Raw genomic sequence first — 24,808 nt, forward strand, 5'->3', positions numbered from 1 at the left:
TTCCATCCATCACTTTACTGAGCAAAACTCTTTATTGTCGGCCATAAACACATCACCAAAACATTAGTAAAAAAAATTATATCTAGCAAAACTGGTCATTTTCTGCAGTACAAACCAGACCAAAACCAACTTTGTTATATCAACAGCAGCCGCTCGCTCTTTCCTACTTGCACCAACACATGCACATTTGGCACTTAGCCAGTGATGCGTTTACAGCCACACAAAAAGTCGGACAACTCCAACACCACACACAAAGTGTAATTTTAGGTCGTTACACTATGATTTACCAATCAAATGTGTGCTTATTCTAGTGTCATTTATTAGGAATCTTAATATATAAATATTAATCATGAAATGCTGTTAGTATATTCAATAAATACTAATAAAAATATGTTTTTTACAAACAGGAAGTTGCAGGAATGTACACATGATCCCCTGCTTACATCTCATTGTGCAACATGTGAATGTTTTAATGGGAACTAAATGCAAGGTCTGAAAGGGGTACAAACTATTTCCAAAGCAGGACCTCCACCCAGACAAACAATACAAGTACACAGTTCATGAAAAACAATATTTTTTGTTATTGTCATTGTAAGTGGGCCTAAACACTTATATTAGAAATGGAAATGACTGCTGTCATTTGATTATAATAATAAGAGAATGTTGTCTGTCTATCTGTGTTGGCCCTGCGATGAGGTGGGGACTTGTCTAGGGTGTACCCCGCCTTCCGCCCAAATGCAGCTGAGATAGGCTCCAGCACCCCCCGCGACCCCGAAAGGGACAAGTGGTAGAAAATGGATGGATGGATGGAGATTGAATTTGTTATTTAGTCAGGTTTGGGACAGGTGTGCTGCTGGTGTAGCCACAGTGTGCACGTCTGATGTTGCTCACATGGGCTCCACTGAATGCTCAGGGAGTTTTTGCGTTTGCTCACACACATGAACAATTAGAGGGAACACTGCACGTCGCCATTTTGTATTAATTACTGCAGCCAGTACTGTGCTCTGCACTGGATTAATTCACAAACACTAACTACACCTTGCAAACACTTTAGAGTTAGGCTCCACCATCAGAATGTGTACTTAAAATTATAATGATCATTCGGATATTATTCAGTTAGTTAATTCACCAAAACTAACCAGTTAAACAGGAAGAAAAAGCACACAGAATGTTTTAGTTGTTTACAGACTGTTCGCTCTTATCAGAATGACAGGAAGCTTCCGGTTTGCAGGTAATAGCATTCAATTAGGGAGAAACGCTCTACTGTTCCCTACTGACCAAGGTGAATACTGATAAATGTGGAAAACAAATTCAAACCACAAAATAAAATAAATAAATCAACACAAAAATGTTGACACATTATGGGTGGGTCACACAAGACAATGCATAGCCACATTCTGCACGTGTTACAACAGCGTGGCTTCGTAGTAAAAGTGCGGGTACTAGACTGGCCTGTCTCCCATTGAAAATGTGTAGCGCAATATTAAGCCTAAAATAGCACAACGGAGACCCCGTACTCTTGAACAACTTAAGCTGTACATCAAGCAAGAATGGGAAAGAATTAAAAAATAATCTAATTCAAGTCACCTCTCATCATTTTAGGCAGCCTTAGAACTTCGGTCCGTAATATCATCAAAAGGTTCAGAGAATCTGGAGAAATCACTGCATGTAAGCGGCATGCCTGTGACCTTCGATCCCTCAAGTGGTACTGCATCAAAAAGCGACATCGGTGTGTAAAGGATATCACCACATGAGCTCAGGAACACTTCAGAAAACCACTGTCAATAACTAAAGTTTGTCGCTACATCTGCAAGTGCAAGTTAAAACTGTACTATGCAAAGCCAAAGCCATTTATCAACAACACCCAGAAACGCCGCCGGCTTCGCTGGGCGCGAGCTCATCCAAGATGGACTGATGCGAAGTGGAAAAGTGTTCTGTGGTCTGACACGTCCGCATTTCTAATTGTTTTTGGAAACTGTGGACGTTGTGTCCTCCGGACCAAAGAAGAAAAGAACCATCCGGACTGTTATAGGCGCAAAGTTGAAAAGCCAGCGTCTGTGATGGTATGGGGGTGTATTAGTTCCCAAGGCATGGGTAACTTACACATCTGTGAAGGCACCATTAATGCTGAAAGGGACATACAGGTTTTGGAGCAACATATGTTGCCATCCAAGCAACGTCTTTTTCATGGACGCCCCTGCTTATTTCAGCAAGACAATGCCAAGCCACATGTTACAACGGCATGGTTTCGTAGTAAAAGACTGCGAGTACTAGACTGGCCGGCCTGTAGTCCAGACCTGTCTCCCAACTTAAGCTGTATATCAAGCAAGAATGGGAAATAATTCCACCTAAAAAACTTCAAAAATTGGTCTCCTCAGTTCCCAAACGTTTACTGAGTGTTGTTAAAAGGAAAGGCCATGTAACACAGTGGTAAAAATGCCCCTGTGCCAACTTTTTTGCAATGTGTTGCTGCCAATAAATTCTAAGTTAATGATTATTTGCACAAAAAAAAATGTTGTTTCTCAGTTCGAACATTAAATATCTTGTCTTTGCAGTCTATTCAATTGAATATAAGCTGAAAAGGATTTGCAAATCATTGTATTCTGTTTTTATTTACCATTTACACAATTTGCCAACTTTACTGGTTTTGGGTTTTGTAATCATAACAACTATAGAAGCGTGAAGAGGTAGACAACCACAACGTATCAGACGGTCCATTTTGTGTCAAGTGTAAAGTGGTAGCTCTCCCCGGTGGGCGAGTTAGAACATTACGCACTTTTATCAACGTTTAGGAATATTTATTCTGATCAAACTAATTCATTAGACCCTCCAGCATGGTGACCTGTATCCCGCCCCCAAACCACCCTGGCCCCCCACAACCACCAGGACAAAACCTCTTCCTCTCCATTAGCCCTCCAAGGAATTCTGGAGACGACACAAAAAGGTGACCAAGGGCCGCCCGTGTGCGAAAATTAACGATGCCCCCTATCGTGTCAACGTTGCGACCCCCTCCCTCACTGAGCAATCAACATCAATGGTGGCCCCCTTGCGGCCATTTGAAAGAACAATCACATGTGAGCTATGTACTGTAGGACAGGCATATTTACTGGCGGCCCGTCTAAGCTTGATGGAACCATTTAAACTAGGGTTGCTCATGTATGCAGTACTGCTGCCACACCGCAGGGGCAACAGTGAGGCATGTCACAATAAAGCAGCATTAGGGTGAGTTGAAGAAGATTACTCATTTTAAACCAAAAATGGCACTATCAACCATGAAAAATTTTTTAATAAATTGCGGAACTGGAAAAGTGCTTTGTGGTCTGACGAGTCCACATTTCAAATTGTTTTTGGAAGCCTGTGGACGTCGGAACAAAGAGGAAAATAAACTTCCGGATTGTTATAGGCACAAAGTTGAAAAGCCAGCATCTGTGATGGTATGGGGGTGTATTAGTGCCCAGGGCATGGGTAACTTACACATCTGTGAAGGCACAATTAATGCTGAAAGGTACATACAGGTTTTGGAGCAACATATTTTGCCATCCAAGCAACGTTATCATGGACGCCCCTGCTTATTTCAGCAAGACAATGCCAAGCCACGTATTACAACAGCGTGGCTTCATGGTAAAAGAATGCGGGTACTAGACTGGCCTGCCTGTAGTCCAGACCTGTCTCCCATTGAAAATGTGTGGCGCAATATGAAGCTTAAAATAGCACAACGGAGACCCCCGGACTGTTGAACAACTTAAGCTGTACATCAAGCAGGAATGGGAAAGAATTCCACCTGAGAAGCTTCAAAAATGGTCTCCTTACGTTTACTGAGTGTTGTTAAAAGGAAAGGCCATGTAACACAGTGGTAAAAATGCCCCTATGCCAACTTTTTTGCAATGTGTTGCTGCCATTAAATTCTAAGTTAATGATTATTTGCAAAAAATATATATGTTTCTGAGTTCGAACATTAAATATCTTGTCTTTGCAGTCTATTCAATTAAATATAAGTTGAAAAGGATTTACAAATCATTGTCTTCTGTTTTTTATTTACCATTTACACCCATTTTGGGTTTTGTAGTAGCATAGAGACAATAGCAGGATAGTGACAAAAATAGGCTATTAAAAAGAAGAAGAATAGCATAATAATAGGGGGAGCATTATTATAATAATACGATATGATTATAATAGCATCACAATAAAAATATGGTCATAGTAATCATAATAAGCCTTGGAAAAGTGAAGCTTTCTGAACACAAAGTGAGTTCTTTCACTACCGCGCAAATAAAAAGGGCTGTACGGGGCGGTGCCGCCGCAGGCTTTTCTCTTTCTCTTTCTCGCCAACATCAGCTGGCGTGACTCTCCAATTCTTTTTCCCACTAAAGAGGGCGATCTCTGTCACATGGAAACAGGAGAAGGTCAAGGTGTGGTCCGGGATCTGACATGTGACACGCACAGGTGAGACCCGGGCGAGGAATAAGATTGTTCCCAGTAAAAGTCGTACCGTGGTCGACGCTCATCTCATTCACAGCCAAACCGAGGCTCCTCCCACAAGGGCCACGTGTTGACCTGTCAGTCATGCATGCTCGGTGTACAAACAAAAGTTGTAACATTTCCTTTAGGACAGTGAAAGTCTCATCGGAAGATGTTTTTTGTCGTTGCAGACGACACCTTCGTGTGTTTGACGCGACACGAGCCTGTCGGGGTGTGCGGCGCCATCATCCCGGTGAGTCCACGTTGCTTTCACTTTCACTTAGGCCGGGGGTGAGCCCTGGTGGCTCCATGGAGCTTTTTCAAAAATGTATGGAAATGGAAAAAAAAAATGGGGTGAAAAATGTTTTTTGTTTTAATATGGAGGACAAACACGACACAAACCTTCCTAGTCGTTAGAAAGCCCACTGTTTAATATGTTTGTGCTTCACTTGGTGAGCGCCGTTTTGTCCGACTAATTTCAGCGGCCCCTGAACTCACCGTTGCGTGGACTGTGACTCAACTGTTTGTTCACATGCCCAACTTTCTCCCACGCTGCCACAGAAAGACGCGTTTTATGCCACTCCTTCTTTGTCTCATTTTGTCCACCAAAGGTTTTATACTGTGCGTGAATGCACAATGGTGAGCTTTGTTGATGTTATTGACTTGCTATGGAGTGCTAATCAGGCATATTTGGTCACTACAAGCTAATATATGCTAACATGTTATTTAGGCTAGCTGTGTGTACATATTGCATCATTATGCCTCTTTTGTAGGTATATTTGAGCTAATTTAATTTCCTTTACTTATGTCCTCTGTGTATTTAATTTGTATTTGTTTCACGACATTATCTGTATGTAAGATTGGCTACATTTCTGATAGTTGTTTGTGCGTCATGTTGTTACAGACCACAGCAAACGTTACCATAAATTAATTAGAAGAAGACGGCCTGCCGTTTCCTTTAACTTGGACACACACATCTATACCTTTGACTGTTGTAAGACAGTCATTTCCAGGAGTTATCTCACCCTCTGAGAAGTTTTACTAATGTTTTCCAATTAGAGATGTCCAATAATATCGGACTGCCGATATTATCGGCCGATAAATGCTTTAAAATGTAATATCGGAAATTATCGGTATCGGTTTCAAAATGATCGGTATCGGTTTCAAAAAGTAAAATTTATGACTTTTTAAAACGCCGCTGTGTACACGGACGTAGGGAGAAGTACAGAGCGCCAATAAACCTTAATTAAAGGCACTTTTTTGATTGATTGATTGAGACTTTTATTAGTAGGTTGCACAGTGAAGTACATATTCCGTACAATTGACCACTAAATGGTAACACCCGAATAAGTTTTCCAACTTGTTTAAGTCGGGGTCCACTTAAATTGATTCATGATACAGATATATACTATCAGATATATACTATCATCATAATACAGTCATCACACAAGATAATCACATTAAGTTATTTACATTATTTACAATCAGGGGTGTGGGGGGGGGGGGGGGTAGGATATTGACAGCAAGTAGTAGACATAGAGAGAGAGAGAGAGAGAGAGATCAGAAGGCATAACATTACATTTGATTATTAGCAATCCGGGGAGGGTGTTAGTTTAGGGTTGTAGCTGCCTGGAGGTGAACTTTTATTGCGGTTCTGAAGGAGGATAGAGATGCCCTTTCTTTTATACCTGTTGGGAGCGCATTCCACATTGATGTGGCATAGAAAGAGAATGAGTTAAGACCTTTGTTAGTTCGGAATCTGGGTTTAACGTGGTTAGTGGAGCTCCCCCTGGTGTTGTGGTTATGGCGGTCATTTATGTTAAGGAAGTAGTTTGACATGTACTTCGGTATCAGGGAGGTGTAGTGGATTTTATAGACTAGGCTCAGTGCAAGTTGTTTAACTCTGTCCTCCACCTTGAGCCAGCCCTCTTTGGAGAAGTGGGTAGGAGTGAGGTGGGATCTGGGGTGGAGGTCTAGAAGTAACTGCCTTTGCCGGCCCAGTCACATAATATCTACGGCTTTTCGCACACACAAGTGAATGCAAGGCATACTTGGTCAACAGCCATACAGGTCACACTGAGGGTGGCCGTATAAACATCTTTAACACTGTTACAAATATGCGCCACACTGTGAACCCACACCAAACGAGAATGACAAACACATTTTGGGAGAACATCCGCACCGTAACACAACATAAACACAACAGAACAAATACCCAGAACCCCTTGCAGCACTAACTCTTCCGGGACGCTACAATATACACCCCCCGCTACCCTCTACCCCGCCCACCTCAACCTCCTCATGCTCTCTCAGGGAGAGCATGTCTCAAATTCCAAGCTGCTGTTTTGAGGCATGTTAAAAAAATAATGCACTTTGTGACTTCAATAATAAATATGGCAGTGCCATGTTGGCATTTTTTTTCCATAACTTGAGTTCATTTATTTTGGAAAACCTCGTTACATTGTTTAATGCATCCAGCGGGGCATCACAACAAAATTAGGCATAATAATGTGTTAATTCCACGACTGTATACATCTGTATCGGTTGATATCGGGAATCGGTAATTAAGAGTTGGACAATATCGGAATATCGGCAAAGAAGCCATTATCGGACATCTCTATTTCCAATGTTGTAAAAATGTGTAGAATAAATATTACATTTCAAAATTTCTGTCAAGGAAGATTTGCGTCAGCCTGCGACAAAGTCATTTTGATAGTAGGCTAATATAGCTAAATAGTTACTTACATCATGTGTTGCCATCATTATAACACTTAAACAAGTATTTAAATTTTTTGCGGCTCCAGACTGATTAGTTTTTTGTATTTGTGGTCCAATATGGCTCTTTCAACATTTTGGGTTGCCGACCCCTGACCTAGGGCTGACCACGGCGGACGTACCGGCGCGGTGTCCTCGCCCTCCCAGGAGGACAACTTGACGCCTCTCTGTCTGTCTTACAGTGGAACTTTCCTCTGCTGATGCTGACGTGGAAAATGGCGCCGGCGCTGAGCTGCGGAAACACGCTGGTCATCAAACCGGCCGAGCAGACGCCGTTAAGTGCCCTCCACGTCGGCTCCCTCATCAAAGAGGTCAGAGGTCACAGGACCCCTTGTGGACAGGGCGGGATTAGGACGTGGTTCCCCCTGGTGGTCATTGTGGTTGTTTTTGTTCTGGCGTTGCTTCAGGCCGACTTCCCTCCGGGAGTGGTCAACATTCTGCCGGGATTAGGACCCAGAGCCGGCGCCGCCATCGCCAGTCATATGGACATCGACAAAGTGGCCTTCACGGGATCCACAGAGGTGTCTTGATTTTAGTCAAATATACTCTTAATTTAAACTGCCTATTACTATACTGTGTATTACCCATGATGCCGAGAGGCCGCGCCGCTCACCGCTGCCTTTTTTACGTTGCAGGTTGGTCAGCTGATCAAGGAAGCGGCGGCCAGAAGTAACCTGAAGCGTGTGACGCTGGAACTGGGCGGGAAGAACCCCTGCATTGTGTTTGCCGACTGCGACTGTACGTCATGAAGGTTCCCAGATTATCAGAGATGTGACGTTTGTGAACAAATCGAGTCTTTTGAACGGCTCTTTTACAAAACCCAAAACCAGTAAAGTTGGCATGTTATGTAAATTGTAAATAAAAACAAAATACTATGATTTGCAAATCCTTTTCAACTTATATTCAATTGAATAGACTGCAAAGACAAGATACTTAACGTTCGAACTGGAAAACCTTGTTATTTTTTGCAAATATTAGCTCATTTGGAATTTGATGCCTGCAACATGTTTCAAAAAAGCTGGCACAAGTGGCAAAAATGACTGAGAAAGTTGAGGAATGCTCATCAAGCACTTATTTGGAACATCCCACAGGTGAACAGGCTAATTGGGAACAGGTGGGATTGGGTATAAAAGCAGCTTCCATGAAATGCTCAGTCATTCACAAACAAGGATGGGGGCGAGGGTCACCACTTTGTGAACAAATGCCTGAGCAAATTGTTTAAGAACAACATTTCTCAACTAGCTATTGCAAGGAATTTAAAGATTTCACCATCTACGGTCCGTAATATCATCAAAAAGTTCAGAAAATCTGGAGAAATCACTGCACGTAAGCGATGATATTACGGACCTTCGATCCCTCAGGCGGTACTGCATCAAAAAGCAATATCAGTGTGTAAAGGATATAACCACGTGGGCTCAGGAACACTTCAGAAAATCACTGTCAGTAACTACAGTTGGTTGCTACATCTGTAAGTGCAAGTTAAAACTCCACTATGCAGAGCGAAAACCATTTATCAACAACACCCAGAAACGCTGCCGGCTTCGCTGGGCCCGAGCTCATCTAAGATGGACTGATGCAAAGTGGAAAAGTGTTCTTTGGTCTGAAGAGTCCACATTTCAAATTGCTTTTGGAAACCGGACGTCGTGTCCTCCGGACCAAAGAGGAAAAGAACCATCCGGATTGTTATAGGCGCAAAGTGTAAAAGCCAGCATCTGTGATGGTATGGGGGTGTATTAGTGCCCAAGACATGGGTAACTTACACATCTGTGAAGGCACCATTAATGCTGAAAGGTACATACAGGTTTTGGAGCAACATATGTTGCCATCCAAGCAACGTTATCATGGACGCCCCTGCTTATTTCAGCAAGACAATGCCAAGCCACGTGTTACATCAACGTGGCTTCATAGTAAAAGAGTGCGGGTACTAGACTGGCCTGCCTGTAGTCCAGACCTGTCTCCCATTGAAAATGTGTTGTGCATTATGAAGCCTAAAATACCACAACGGAGACCCCCGGACTGTTGAACAACTTTAGCTGTACATCAAGCAAGAATGGGAAAGAATTCCACCTGAGAAGCTTCAAAAATGTGTCTCCTCAGTTCCCAAACGTTTACAGAGTGTTGTTAAAAGGAAAGGCCATGTAACACAGTGGTGAACATGCCCTTTCCCAACTACTTTGGCACGTGTTGCAGCCATGAAATTCTAAGTTAATTATTATTTGCAAAAAAAAAAAATAAAGTTTATGAGTTTGAACATCAAATATCTTGTCTTTGTAGTGCATTCAATTGAATATGGGTTGAAAAGGATTTGCAAATCATTGTATTCCGTTTATATTTACATCTAAAACAATTTCCCAAATCATATGGAAACGGGGTTTGTATTTAATTTGAATTTTTTATTTTTTTTTAAATGGTCCTCAGTAGTCACGTACAAATTTGTGTGAATTATGCAAAATTATTTAAATTTGGTCCCCATGAACCATGTTAACTCTTTTTCCCCAGGATCCCCAGTAAGAATGATCAGCACATTACTTCATCAATCCAGAGATTTAAAGACGTGTATGAGCTAACTGGGCAGTGACCATTTTACCACATTTTTTTTTATGCCTCCACAACCTGTAGAAAGGGCGGTCCCCACAAGTGATGATCAGAAACTTGGTCCCCATTCCAAATGATAACCAGTATGTGTGTGTGTGCAGTTCAGCTGGCGGTGAAGGAGTGTCAGAAAGGAGCGTTCTACAACCAAGGTCAGTGCTGCACGGCGGCCTCCCGCGTCTTCGTGGAGGAAAGCATCTACGAAGAGTTTGTGCGTCGCAGCGTAGAAAACGCCGAAACGATCGTGATGGGAGACCCTCTGGATCCCTCCACCTCACACGGACCTCAGGTGAGGGAGGGGCGGGGGAGGAATGACAGTCTTTCTAGTGTTCTGGTGTTCCTAATGAAGTGTCCACGGCGGGTGGTCAGATCGACAGGAAGCAGTTTGATAAGATCATGGAGCTGATCGAGAGCGGGAAGGAGGAGGGGGCGCGTCTGGAATGCGGGGGAACAGCGATGGCCGACGACGGTCTCTTCATCGCCCCCACCATCTTCTCCGGGGTCAAAGATCACATGTGCATCGCCACACAAGAGGTCAGCGCTTCGTTGTTAGTGTGCCACCTGGTGGGCATGTTGAGGGGTTACACTCTGCTGTCCTTTCTATAAGATCTTTGGCCCAGTCCAGTGCATACTGAGCTTCAAGAGCCAGCAGGAGGTGATTGAGAGAGCGAACAGTTCGCAGTACGGCCTCGTGGCGGCGCTCTTCACCACCAACGTGGACCGAGCTTTATCTGTGTCCTCCGCCCTGGACAGCGGCACCGTCTGGTGAGACCAGGCGCTAACTTTTATTTATATATATTTTTTTAAATGTAATTTTCTTTTCTTTTTTAAATTTTTTTTTCTTTTTTTCGGTTTTTTTCTTTTTTCATTTTTTTTTTTTTTTTCACAAGACGCTAACTGTCACTCCTTGATCGGTACCGGAAGACACAATTGGTCCACGCGTGTGTGAAGACTACGTCACTTCCGTAATTTTTTTCCTCTTTAAATCAGATTTTTTTTCCATATACCTTTATTCATAAAGTTCAACGTTTACAAAAATGAATTTATTATTACTATTGATTATTTTTTATTATTTTTTCAGTTTAATTTTTTTTTTTTTTTTTTTTTAATTGAACAACAAACATACAGTACATTTATAATTCACACAAAATTCAAGGAACTTTCAACACAACCAACAATCTCAACATCAGGTTGAGCAAATCACGACATCAGCAAAACATGTCAAGGAAAGAAAACAAAAGCAAATACAGATGGACATCTCTTTTTATTAAAAAGATGTCCGATAATGGCTTTTTTGCCAATATCCGATATTGTCCAACTCTTAATTACCGATTCCGATATCGACCGATACCGATATATACAGTCGTGGAATTAACACATTATTATGCGTAATTTTGTTGTGATGCCCCGCTGGATGCATTAAACAATGTAACAAGGTTTTCCAAAATAAATCAACTCAAGTTATGGAAAAAAAAAAAAGCCAACATGGCACTGCCATATTTATTATTGAAGTCACAAAGTGCATTATTTTTTTTAACATGCCTCAAAACAGCAGCTTGGAATTTGGGACATGCTCTCCCTGAGAGAGCATGAGGAGGTTGAGGTGGGAGGGTGGGGTTGAGGTGGGGGGGAGGGTTTAGCGGGGGGTGTATATTGTAGCGTCCCGGAAGAGTTAGTGCTGCAAGGAATTCTGGGTATTTGTTCTGTTGGGTTTATGTTGTGTTACAGTGCGGATGTTCTCCCGAAATGTGTTTCTCATTCTTGTTTTATGTGGGTTCACAGTGTGGCGCATATTTGTAACAGTGTTAAAGTTGTTTATACGGCCACCCTCAGTGTGACCTGTATGGCTGTTGACCAAGTATGCCTTGCATTCACTTGTGTGTGCGAAAAGCCGTAGATATTATGTGATTGGGCAGGCACACGAAGGCAGTGCCTTTAAGGTTTATTGGCGCTCTGTACTTCTCCCTACGTCCGTGTACACAGCGGCGTTTTAAAAAGTCAAAAAATGTTACTTTTTGAAACCGATACCGATAATTTCCGATATTAAATTTTAAAGCATTTATCGGCCGATAATATTGGCATTCCGATACTATCGGACATCTCTATTAATAAATAATAATACAAAATATTTTAAAAAAGACAAAAAGGGCTAACTAAATCACTTTAAATGTTTTTAACAACGATATCAATTTAAGAGATGTTGTACTCTTAATCATCCTCCAAGATTTGATTGATAATTGTAAGCCATTAAGCCAATTAGAAAAGGTAGGCCTTACTTTCATAAATCGACATTTATGTAGAAATTTTTTTTGCCTGGAGCAACATTTCTATGTTACAGTCGTTTGTAAAAAATACCAAATTGGATCTCTTCTATGGAGAATTACAAAAATGAAAATATGAAATAACAATGACATTTCCGTCAATTTGTTTTACGGCAGTTATTTTCGTGCATTCCGTCACAGTTACCATTGTTTTATTTTTGTAATTTCTATTTCAACAACAATATCATATAAGATTACATACGAAACAAAACAAACGTTGTTTGAGAATACAGTATTTATTTTTTTTGCTCAGCAGTCTTGAATGGGAAAGAAATCTTTTTTTTTTTTATATCAAATACATAAATTCACAATACTATCCATCAAAGACAGGCCACAGATATAGATTTAAGTTACAATAAGTGCCTTGTTAAAAAAAAAAAAATCAGCATTTAAAAAAAACGAATTCAAAGTATCAAACAAACCTGGAACGGTGAGTCAGTGGCGCCCCCTTGCGTCTTTAATTGCAATGGCAGAAGGGTGAAAGTTGTTGAAAATGTGGCGATAATACTCCCTGATTTTTTTTTAATTTACCCCTAATTCATGTTTGTATTGTAGTTCCTTTTTCCTCCCAAGTAAGCTATTATGTATACAAAACATTCATTAAACATTGAAATACCACAGAACATGACGTCGCAAGTCTTCGTTGTTTAAAAAAAAAAAAAGCACGTCCCGGAAGTGATGTATTTTTGGCGCATGCGTGGACCGATCGTGTCGCCCGGTACTGATCGAGTAGTGACACTAACACAAAAACATTCATTCATTCATTCAATTTCTACCGCTTGTCCCTTTAAGGTCGCGGGAGTTGCTAATCTTGGTCAATATATGCTAAGGCAGGTGTGTCCAAAGTGCGGGCGGAAATTAAAACAAATATATATTAATGTGGAATAAAAGAGCAAACAGGTGTAATGTAATGTAACGAGAAAATGCTACAATATTGACAATAATAACACAAAACTGCCATGTTTGTAATGTATTACTTTAAAACTTTCATTGCTTATAAAAATAATGAAGTAATAATTAACTTAGTATTTAATGGCAGCAACACATTGGCACGGGGGCATTTTTACCACTGTGTTACATGGCCTTTTCTTTTAACAACACTCAGTAAACGTTTGGGAGACAAATTTTTGAAGCTTTTCAGGTGAAATTATTTCCCATTCTTGCTTGATGTACAGCTTAAGTTGGGAGACAGGTCTGGACTACAGGCAGGCCCGTCTAGTACTCGCAGTCTTTTACTACGAAACCACGGCGTTGTAACATGTGGCTTGACATTGTCTTGCTGAAATAAGCAGGGGCGTCCATGAAAAAGACATTGCTTGGATGGCAACATATGTTGCTCCAAAACCTGTATGTACCTTTCAGCATTAATGGCGCCTTCACAGATGTGTAAGTTACCCATGCCTTGGGCACTAATACACCCCCATACCATCACAGATGCTGGATTTTCAACTCTGCGCATATAACAATCCGGATGGTTCTTTTCCTCTTTGGTCCGGAGGACACAACGTCCACAGTTTCCAAAAACAATTAGAAATGTGGACTCGTCAGACCACAGAACACATTTACACTTTGCATCAGTCCATCTTAGATGAGCTCACGCCCAGCGAAGCCGGCAGCGTTTCTGGGTGTTGTTGATAAAGGGCTTTGGCTTTGCATAGTAGAGTTTTAACTTGTACTTACAGATGTAGCGACAAACTAGTTACTGACATTGGTTTTCTGAAGTGTTCCTGAGCCCATGTGTTGATATCCTTTACACACTGATGTCGCTTTTTGATGCAGTACCGCCTGAGGGATCGAAGGTCACGGGCATGCCGCTTACGTGCAGTGATTTCTCCAGATTCTCTGAACCTTTTGATGATATTACGGACCGAAGTTTTAAGGCTGCCTAAAATGATGAGAGGTGACTTGATTTAAAGAATTTATTCGACACAATAAAATAAATACAAACAATACCAGCGCTGGAGAGAGGACCGAGCCGTCTAAAGTCCGGAACAATCTCTAAACTGGACTCTCTCCTCACATGCTTTTGTCACCTTGTTGTGGATCAAAACTGAAAGTTAACTTGACATGTGTGCCGAGCGCTTCAAAGGACCAGCGCCAGTCACTTCTAAGGCCTTCCATTTTCCTCAAAGGTGGAAAAATACTCTAACAAGTTTGTGTGTTTGTGTGAAGGGTGAACTGCTACAACGCTCTTCACGTCCAAGCACCCTTTGGAGGCTTTAAGATGTCAGGAAATGGACGAGAGCTGTAAGTCCACTTCCTGTACCTCAGTGTGTCCTAACTTGTGTCACCTGGATCACCTTCGTGTGTGTGTGTGTGTGTGTGTGTGTGTGTGTGTGTGTGTGTGTGTGTGTGTGTGTGTGTGTGTGTGTGTGTGTGTGTGTGTGTGTGTGTGTGTGTGTGTGTGTGTGTGTGTGTGTGTGTGTGTGTGTGTGTGTGTGTGTTTTGACAGGGGAGAATACGCTCTGGCTGAGTATTCAGAAGTGAAGGCCATCACCATCAAACTCAATGAAAGTCTGTGACAGCAAGTCCAGCTCCACGTCATAACCACAACTTCTTCACGTTAGATCGAATGGGCAAATTATTACAGTTTTTCAAGTCCTGTTTGTTTTGTAGTAACTGCATAGCCTTAAACCAGGGGTGTCCAAACTTTTTCCACTGAGGGCCGCACACTGAGAAGTCAAAGCATGCAGGGGCCATTTTGGTATTTGTCATTTTCAAAACCAATACAATATATAGATTTTTTTTTTTAATCTTTAGGGCTCCCCTCAAGTTTGGTCCCAGGGACCCGGCAGGGGAATCTAAATTACTGGTCAATCCCAAGTTCTTTCAATGACATATATGCTGAGTAAGAAGGACCATCAAGACAGAATTGGAATATTTTCAAGTTTATACCAAAGCTTTGGGAGATCAACTTAATCAATACATTCATATCGGCTGCTCTAGTTGATCTGGCATTCCAAGGGAAAAACACACTCTTTTCACACAAAAGAAAGCCCCCCCCCCCCCTCTCTCTCTCAACACTGATAAGAAACCAATGGGGGAGGTTTTCACATTCCATGGTTTAGACATAAAACAGACAATCTGAAGACAAAGAGAGACTGATAGAATAAACAAAGGAAAAGTACTAGCTACTCTAAACATGGCTATGTAAAAAGAAATAACTCTTAATCATATCTGCATCCTTTCCACAGTCTCAATCATAATTTTTTTTCAAATAAGTCATTAATTTCCTTTTTTTTAATTTAACGCTTAAACCTTTATATCAGGGGTGTCAAACTAATTTTAGCTCAGGGGCCGCATGGAGGAAAATCTCTGCACACGCGGGCCGGACTACTAAAATCATGGTTTTACAACTAAAAAAATAAAGATAATTTCAGATTGTTTTCTTTGTCTTACTTTGGCTAAAAATAGAACTAACACATTCTGAAAATATCACAATAAAAATATAAAAAACAAATACAGGCAGCGGTAAAGTTTAGATGAATGAATGTTTAGAACTGAATACATTTATACATGCATAAAAATGTGTTTTCTTTTGTATTATTTTTTTTTTTAATGAATTAAGTAACGTTTATGACAACCTTTTTCCAAAACACAATATAGAATGTGAGATATAACAGGATAATGCATACACTTATCATTTGTTTTCAGAACGGTTGCTAAAAAGTGGGACCCCAAAAATTTACTGTGGGACCCAATTCTTAGGACTTGATGGGGCCCCTGGGACTCCATCAACACTAATGGAGTATTGGTGCGTGCAAAACAGCAACAGGCGGCTGTGGCCTGCGGGCCGGTTCTAATACTAATCAAATATCATCCCGGGGGCCATAGATAATTTATTGACTTTGATACCACTGCTCTAGATCAACTTTTGGTCTGTCTGCTACTATAAAGTATTTTTGAAAAGTTTTATGCTGTTTTTTGTCAAAACTCTGCTCTTTATGGCCGAACCACAAAATACTGTAGGCAATATTTTCCCCATAAAGATTTTCAAAGTGGAAGATTGGATATAAAGGAATTGGAGCCTTGAAAGGGTCAATAATTCATACTAACATTGATTTTAATTCAATATTAGTTTTTGAGCAATTACAGTTTAAAAAAAAAATCCCACAAAAATTCTTAGGTTAAAAATAAATCATACCTTTTTTTACTTTCAAGGCTCAGGTCTGTAGATTAACTTGTAGTCTATTCCTTACTTACAAGTTTAAAATGTGTATCCATGCTTTTCGTTCGTTTTATGTCCTTTTGTAAAAAACTTGATTATATATGCCAAAACATTCTTCAAAAAAGAATTAAAAAATCCATAATTCATAACAACATTGATTTTGATTCATTATTATTTTTTGAGCACTGACAAAAAAAAGCCTGCGTGGCAGCTTTGTGTTATTGGAGTCGACATTACAACTTTTTTTCATTACCTTTTTACCTGATTGTTGTTTTTCTTCCACTTTTTTATGTTCGTTTTTTTTTTAAATTATTTATTTTAGTATTTTTAGAATGTGCCGCAAATGGTCCCCGGGCCCCATTTTGGACACCCCTGTCTTAAACCGTACTATTTGTATCAATAAAAACGGTAACACAGAAATGAAGTAAAAACATAAATCACTTTTACATGTGCTGTGAAACATGCTTATGTCTATATGTCTTAAACTAGTTTGATATTTAAATAAACTCTCAAATATAAGAAAGAAAGCCGTGTGTACTGTTACAGTATGTTCTTCTGTAAAGTGTCGTGTGGTTACTTTAAAAATGCGTTTCGATACATCGCTTCCGGAATTGTCTTACTCTGAAAAGAGATTTCCGGAAGCGACCAGGTCTCCGGCTAGCATCTGTGCTAATTGCAAAGTTAGCATCAGAGAAGCAGGAAGTCAGTCGGATGGCATTAAATCATTTGCGTGGAACATGAACGTGTTTTTTTCCTCGTTAAACGCCCACGTCGAGTCGCCTGAAAGGGATCAAAGTGTCCGCGATGCCGCCCGGTGAGTGACTTTTCTAACTGTACGAGAGAAGGAGGTACGTGAAGGCATCACCGGAGCAAAACACCTCATTTGAAAAGTGCAACAACAAAGTTATCACATTTCACGACCTTATGTCATATTTCTTGTTTCTACCAACATGTAAACAAATTAAACACTGTTGCATCCTGTATAGAAATGTTTAAATATTATTTAGTCTGATCAGTGTTATTGTAAGTGAGGAAGAACTGCAAAATACGTCGCCAAACAAGTCGCTGTTATTGAACGTCTCTTTTCCGGGAGGAAAATAATAGAAGCTGCATGTGTTTATGTGCAGTAACTTCTAACCGGGAAACACTGAGTCATGTCGTCTTCTATTTTAAAGTCAATGAGTGATGCTTTTATTGTGGAAAGTATGCATCCACACATTCAACCAAGGGAGCGTCCACAGAGTGCGATATATGTAAATATAATAAGAAACTGTAAATTACAGTAGCACCTCAAAGTCTCCCATTAAAATGAATTAAATCAATTTCATCTCTGCTTTGCCCCTGAAACATCACAATTGTAACATGTGACATGCTTTAAAAAAAAGAAAAACTGTAAAAATGTAGTGCACAAAACTAGTTTTAAATAAGTAGTGATAATGTAGAGCATTTACCTTGGAGTGGACTTCTACTGTATCTCCTTCCTGCTGCTTCTCCGTCAAACACACCATCAGCAGCTCTTCTATATTTCATGGATAAATGTCTGCCGTTTTATATATAATTTTAATGTCCTTGGCGGGTGTTATCGACTAGCAGTGCTACGCTCCAACTGCTTTGATTGATTGATTGATTGCAACTTTTATTAGTAGATTGCACAGTACAGTAAATATTCCGTAAAATTGTCCACTAAATGGTAACACCTGAATAAGTTTTTCAACTTGTTTAAAGGCCTACTGAAATGAAATTTTTTTATTTAAACGAAATAGCAGATCCATTCTATGTGTCAAACTTGATCATTTCGCGATATTGCCATATTTTTGCTGAAAGGATTTAGTAGAGAACATCGACAATAAAGTTCGCAACTTTTGGTCGCTGATAAAAAAAGCCTTGCCTGTACCGGAAGTAGCGTGACGTCACAGGTTGAAAGGCTCCTCACATTTCCCCATTGTTTACAATGCAGCGAGAGCGATTCGGACCGAGAAAGCGACGATTACCCCATTAATTTGAGCGAGGATGAAAGATTCGTGGATGAAGAACGTGAGAGTGAAGGACTAGAGTGCAGTGCAGGACACATCTTTTTTCGCTCTGACCGTAACTTAGGTACAAGGGTTCATTGGATTCCACACTTTCTCCTTTTTCTATTGTGGATCACAGATTTGTATTTTAAACCACCTCGGATACTATATCCTCTTGAAAATGAGAGTCGAGAACGCGAAATGGACATTGACAGTGACTTTTATCTCCACGACAATACATCGGCGAAGCACTTTAGCTACGGAGCTAACGTGATAGCACATTGGGCTTAAATGCAGATAGAAACAAAATAAATAAACCCCTGACTGGAAGGATAGACAGAAGATCAACAATTCTATTAAACCATGGACCTGTAAATACACGGTTAATGCTTTCCAGCTTGGCGAAGCTTAACAATGCTGTTGCTAACGACGCCATTGAAGCTAACTTAGCAACGGGACCTCACAGAGCTATAATAAAAACATTAGCGCTCCACCTACGCCAGCCAGCCCTCATCTGCTCATCAACACCCGTGCTCACCTGCGTTCCAGCGATCGACGGTGCGACGAAGGACTTCACCCGATCATCCGTGCGGTCGGCGGCTAGCGTCGGCTAGCGCGTCTACTATCCAACTCAAAGTCCTCCTGGTTGTGTTGCTGCAGCCAGCCGCTAATACACCGATCCCACCTACAACTTTCTTCTTTGCAGTCTTCATTGTTCATTAAACAAATTGCAAAAGATTCACCAACACAGATGTCCAGAATACTGTGGAATTTTGAGATGAAAACAGAGCTTTTTTGTATTGGATTCAATGGTGTCCGAATACTTCCGTTTAACTACTGACGTCACGCGCATACGTCATCATACATAGACGTTTTCAACCGGAAGTTTAGTGGGAAATTTAAAATTGCACTTTATAAGTTATTGGCGTGTGTTGCAATGTTAAGATTTCATCATTGATATATAAACTATCAGACTGCGTGGTCGGTAGTAGTGGGTTTCAGTAGGCCTTTAAGTCGGGGTCCACGTTTATCAATTCATGGTACAAATATATACTATCAGCATAATACAGTCATCACACAAGTTAATCATCAGAGTATATACATTGAATTATTTACAATCCGGGGTGTGGGATGTGGAGGGGGTTGGGGCGGGGGGGTTAGGTTTGGTTGGTATCAGCACTTCAGTCATCAACAATTATATCATCTGAGAAATGGACATTGGAACAGTGTAGGTCTGACTTGGTAGGATATGTACAGCGAGCAGTTAGCTCAGAAAGCATAAGAACAAGTATATACATTAGATTATTTACATTTGATTATTTACAATCCATGGGAGGTGGGATGTGGTGGGGGGAGGCTTGGCCAAGTTGGCTGCACAATCGGTCATGTTTTTGATGATTTATTTCTTTAATTCAACGAATACCATCCCCTCCTTCTTCTTCTCGGCAGTGTCCTTCACACACACTTTCATCCTTCCCAGGCTTGGAAAAACAAAGTATCCATCTCTAGCTATGAGCTAATGCTAGCGTGTCAGACCGGATGTTTTGGGTGGATCTTACGGGGTTCGCTAACTAATGACTGGGATGCTTGTATCTCAAATTTTGTGCTTACAACTTAAAGGGGAACCGCACTTTTGGGGGGGAATTTTGCCTATCATTCACAAGCCCTATGTAAGACAAGAACACATCTGTTTTTCTTTTTTAATGCATTCTAACTCGTAAAATACGGCAAGTACGAGGTTGCTAACAATGCAGCTAATGGGAGTACAGTATTTCGCCCATAAAGCCCTCTGAAAACATCGAAAACTGCCAACAATACTCCAATTACATCTTGTGACCTGAATATTAACCAAGTATTAGCAATATTGTTGTTATAACGCAACTAGCTTATGCTGCTATATTGATATACTAAGCTGGTGAGCTGCTGCATCGCCTCTGAGTTGGTTAGGGCAGTGTTTTTAACCACTGTGCCGCGAGTGTGCCGTGAGATGATCTAATTTCTCCTATTTGGGTTAAGAATATTTTTTGCAAACCAGTAATTATAGTCTGCAAATGATGTGTTGCTGTTGAGTGTCGGTGCTGTCTAGAGCTCGGCAGAGTAACCGTGTAATACTCTTCCATATCAGTAGGTGGCAGCCGGTAGCTAATTGCTTTGTAGATGTCAGATACAGCGGGAGGCAGTGTACAGGTAAAAAGGTATCTAATGCTTAAACCAAAAATAAACAAAACGTGAGTGCCCCTAAGAAAAGGAATTTAGGGATGGCTATGCAGAACGAAACTAAAACTGAACTATTATTTATTATTTTTATTTTTTTTCATAAAGAAATACAATCATGTGTGCTTACGGACCAATCGGTCCGCGGACCGATACCGGTGGCCTGGTGGTTGGGGACGTTTTACATTTAGAAAAAAAAAAAAAAAGATTCCTTTAATGCGCCCTTTAATCCGGTTCGCCTTATAAATGAAAAAAGATCGAAAATAGACGTCAGTGCTTTAAAATGTAATATCAGAAATGATCGGTATCGGTTTCAAAAAGTAAAATTTATGACTTTTTAAAACGCCGCTGTGTACACGGACGTAGGGAGAAGTACAGATCGCAAATAAACCTTAAAGGCGCTTCCTTTGCATGCCGGCCCAGTCACATAATATCTACGGCTTTTCACACACACAAGTGAATGCAGGCCATACTTGGTCAACAGCCATACAACAAAAATCCCCAAAAAGTTAAGTTCCTCTTTAGAGCAAAACAATTAACCGAGAGACAGCTGCTATCTTAAAGGTCTACTGAAATGAATTTTTATTTATTTAAACGGGGATAGCAGATCCATTCTATGTGTCATACTTGATGATTTCGCGATATTGCCATATTTTTGCTGAAAGGATTTAGTAGAGAACATGGACAATAAAGTTCGCAACTTTTGGTCTCTGATAAAAAAAAAGCCTTGCCTGTACCGGAAGTAGCGTGACGTCACAGGTTGAAGGGCTCCTCACATTTGCACATTGTTTACACCAGCAGCGAGAGCGATTCGGACCGAGAAAGCGACGATTACCCCATTAATTTGAGCGAGGATGAAAGATTCGTGGATGAGGAACGTGAGAGTGAAGGACTAGAGTGCAGTGCAGGACGTATCTTTTTTCGCTCTGACCGTAACTTAGTTACAAGGGTTCATTGGATTCCACACTTTCTCCTTTTTCTATTGTGGATCACGGATTTGTATTTTAAACCACCTCGGATACTATATCCTCTTGAAAATGAGAGTCGAGAACGCGAAATGGACATTCACAGTGACTTTTATCTCCACGACAATAAATCGGTGAAGCCCTTTAGCTACGGAGCTAACGTGATAGCATCGGGCTTAAATGCAGATAGAAACAAAAGAAATAAACCCCTGACTGGAAGGATAGACAGAAGATCAACAATACTATTAAACCATGGACATGTAACTACACGGTTAATGCTTTCCAGCCTGGCGTAGCTTAACAATGCTGTTGCTAACGACGCCATTGAAGTTAACTTAGCTACGGGACCTCGTCAGAGCTATGATAAAAACATTAGCGCTCCACCTACGCCAGCCCTCATCTGCTCATCAACACCCGTGCTCACCTGCGTTCCAGCGATCGACGGAGCGACGAAGGACTTCACCCGATCATCCGTGCGGTCGGCGGCTAGCGTCGGATAGCGCGTCTGCTATCCATCTCAAAGTCCTCCTGGTTGTGTTGCTGTAGTCCGCCGCTAATACACCGATCCCACCTACAACTTTCTTCTTTGCAGTCTTTATTCTTCATTAAACAAATTGCAAAAGATTCACCAACACAGATGTCCAGAATTCTGTGGAATTTTGCGATGAAAACAGAGCTTTTTGTATTGGATCCAATGGGTCCGAATACTTCCGTTTCAACCATTGACGTCACGCGCATACGTCATCATACATAGACGTTTTCAACCGGAAGTTTCGCGGGAAATTTAAAATTGCACTTTATAATCTAACCCGGCCGTATTGGCATGTGTTGCAATGTTAAGATTTCATCATTGATATATAAACTATCAGACTGCGTGTTCGGTAGTAGTGGCTTTCAGTAGGCCTTTAAGTTGAGGTACCGCTGTATCTATTTCTGTCTGCAGTACACCCCTCAACCACATGAGGGAACCCTTGACTTTACTCCGTCCTTACACCACAACTCTCCATCACATGGCTTAAGATGTGTGTGACCTGAACCCTGCCGAGCTGATTGTTCTTTGTGATGGTCAAGATAAATTTCAACGTTAAACACACATGCTTACGTTATCTTAATCACGTCAGCCCAGCACTGTGGACTGATGAATACATCACAGCATATCATAGCAGTGCCCAGATACCATATGGACACGCCTCCGAGTGGCTGTGAGCGGTATGTTGACTGATTAAGCGTTGACCCAATCATGAAGTGCAACACCAACGTTGTGTTTGTTGCAGGTGAACGATCGAGTCTTCCTCTGTGATCAGGCGTCGGCGAACGCAGCACGGATGTCCTGCACGCAGCACGCCGACATGGCCGCACAGAGCCGTAAGTGCTGGCATTCTTTGCTTTGGGTCTTTTCACTCTGAAAAAGGAAGTGAAACTGGAGCCTTCCAGGTGTGGGTGTGCTGCTTCAGTGGCGCTAAACAATGACAGCGATCGAGTATTTACAGTCAAATTTAGAAATTACGCCCTGAGTCTCTGAATTCAATTAAGTCACTTTGGGAGGGTGACTTGGGAGTGACCCTATCTGAGGAGAGCTAGACAGAGATTTTAAGTAGAGTTCATAAGTGTTCTACAAAACACAAAACCAGTGAAGTTGGCATGTAAATAAAAACAGAATACAATGATTTGCAAATCCTTTTCGACCTATATTCAATTGAATAGACTGCAAAGACAAGATAATTAACGTTCGAACTGGTAAACTTTGTTGTTTCTTGCAAATATTAGCTCATTTGGAATTTGAAGCCTGCAACGTGTTTAAAAAAAAAAGCTGGCACAAGTGGCAAAAAAGACGGAGAAAGTTGAGGAATGCTAATCAAACACTTATTTGGAACATCCCACGGGTGGGTGCCATGATTGGGTATAAATGCCGCTTCCATGAAATGCTCAGTCATTCACAAACAAGGATAGATAGATAGATAGATAGATAGATAGATAGATAGATAGATAGATAGATAGATAGATAGATAGATAGATAGATAGATTAGGACTTTATTGATTCCTTCGGGAGACTTCCCTCAGGAAAATTTAAATTCCAGTAGCAGTGTACAGAATTGAGATCGAATTTAAAAAGGAACAATGTAATAATGGGGGTATAAATGGAAATAAAATAGAAATTACAATAAGAATACAAATAAAAAGCAACAATAAGAATAAAAATATCCATCCATCCATCCATTTTCTACCGCTTGCCCCTTTCGGGGTCGTGGGGGGTGCTGGAACCTATCTCAGCTGCATTCGGGCGGAAGGCGAGGTACACCCTGGACAAGTCGCCACCTCATCACAGGGCGAATAAAAATACAACAGTAAAAATAAGAATATAACAAGAGAAACGAGGCAGTAGTGACCATGTTATGAAAATATATTTCCATAACATGGTCACTACTGCCTAGTTTCTCTTGTTATATTCTTATTTTTACTGGGTGGGGCGAGGGTCACCACTTTGTGAACAAATGCGTGAGCAAATTGTCGAACAGTTTAGGAACAACATTTCTCAACGAGCTACTGCAAGGAATTGAGGGATTTCACCAGCTACAGTGCGTAATATCATCAAAAGGTTCAGAGAATCTGGAGAAATCACTGCGCGTAAGCGATGGTATAACGGTACTGCATCAAAAAGCGACATCAGTGTGTAAAGGATATCACCACACGGGCTCAGGAACACTTCAGAAAACCACTGTCAGTAACTACAGTTTGTCGCTACATCTGTAAGTGCAAGTTAAAACTGTACTATGCAGAGCGAAAGCCATTTATCAACAACACCCAGAAACGCCGCCGGCTTCGCTGGGCCCGAGCTCATCTAAGATGGACTGATGCAAAGTGGAAAAGTGTTCTGAAGAGTCCACATTTCAAATTGTTTGAAACTGTGGACGTCGTGTCCTCTGGAACAAAGAGGAAAAGAACCATCCGGATTGTTCGAGGCGCAAAGTTGAAAAGCCAGCATCTGATGAGACGGGTGTATTAGTGCCCAAGACATGGGTAACTTACACATCTGTGAAGGCGCCATTAATGCTGAAAGGTACATACAGGTTTTGGAGCAACATATGTTGCCATCCAAGCAACGTTATCATGGACGCCCCTGCTTATTTCAGCAAGACAATGCCAAGCCACGTGTTACAACAGCGTGGCTTCATAGTAAAAGAGTGCGGGTACTAGACTGGCCTGCCTGTAGTCCAGACCTGTCTCCCATTGCAAATGTGTGGCACATTATGAAGCCTAAAATACCACCACTTAAGCTGCACATCAAGCAAGAATGGGAAAGAA

General features: G+C 41.1%; 2 protein-coding genes across 4 annotated transcripts in view; both read left to right on the top strand.

The window, feature by feature from the left end:
• The window catches only part of aldh1a3 (aldehyde dehydrogenase 1 family, member A3), a 20,800-nt gene extending 5,660 nt beyond the window's left edge, over window positions 1-15,140 (top strand). Inside the window, 9 exon segments of the mRNA XM_062066638.1 lie at window positions 4,650-4,711; window positions 7,416-7,544; window positions 7,641-7,754; window positions 7,869-7,971; window positions 9,930-10,114; window positions 10,195-10,359; window positions 10,433-10,590; window positions 14,319-14,393; window positions 14,599-15,140. Coding sequence (XP_061922622.1) covers window positions 4,650-4,711; window positions 7,416-7,544; window positions 7,641-7,754; window positions 7,869-7,971; window positions 9,930-10,114; window positions 10,195-10,359; window positions 10,433-10,590; window positions 14,319-14,393; window positions 14,599-14,668 — 1,061 coding nt within the window. The 3' untranslated portion in view covers window positions 14,669-15,140.
• A 1,824-nt stretch (window positions 15,141-16,964) lies between these two features.
• Window positions 16,965-24,808, top strand: part of lrrk1 (leucine-rich repeat kinase 1) — a 77,898-nt gene continuing 70,054 nt past the window's right edge. For 2 of the 3 annotated variants that reach the window (XM_062022367.1, XM_062022385.1), the window contains exons 1-2: window positions 16,965-17,128; window positions 22,780-22,870. In XM_062022367.1, the coding sequence (XP_061878351.1) occupies window positions 22,831-22,870 (40 nt within the window). In that variant the 5' untranslated portion in view covers window positions 16,965-17,128; window positions 22,780-22,830. Of the gene's footprint in view, window positions 17,129-22,626; window positions 22,715-22,779; window positions 22,871-24,808 lie in introns of all 3 variants that reach the window. The other variant, XM_062022376.1, reaches the window with a different exon arrangement.

The sequence above is a fragment of the Entelurus aequoreus genome, linkage group LG02 (assembly GCF_033978785.1).
Source record: "Entelurus aequoreus isolate RoL-2023_Sb linkage group LG02, RoL_Eaeq_v1.1, whole genome shotgun sequence".
In the NCBI taxonomy this organism is placed as follows: Eukaryota; Metazoa; Chordata; class Actinopteri; order Syngnathiformes; family Syngnathidae; genus Entelurus; species Entelurus aequoreus.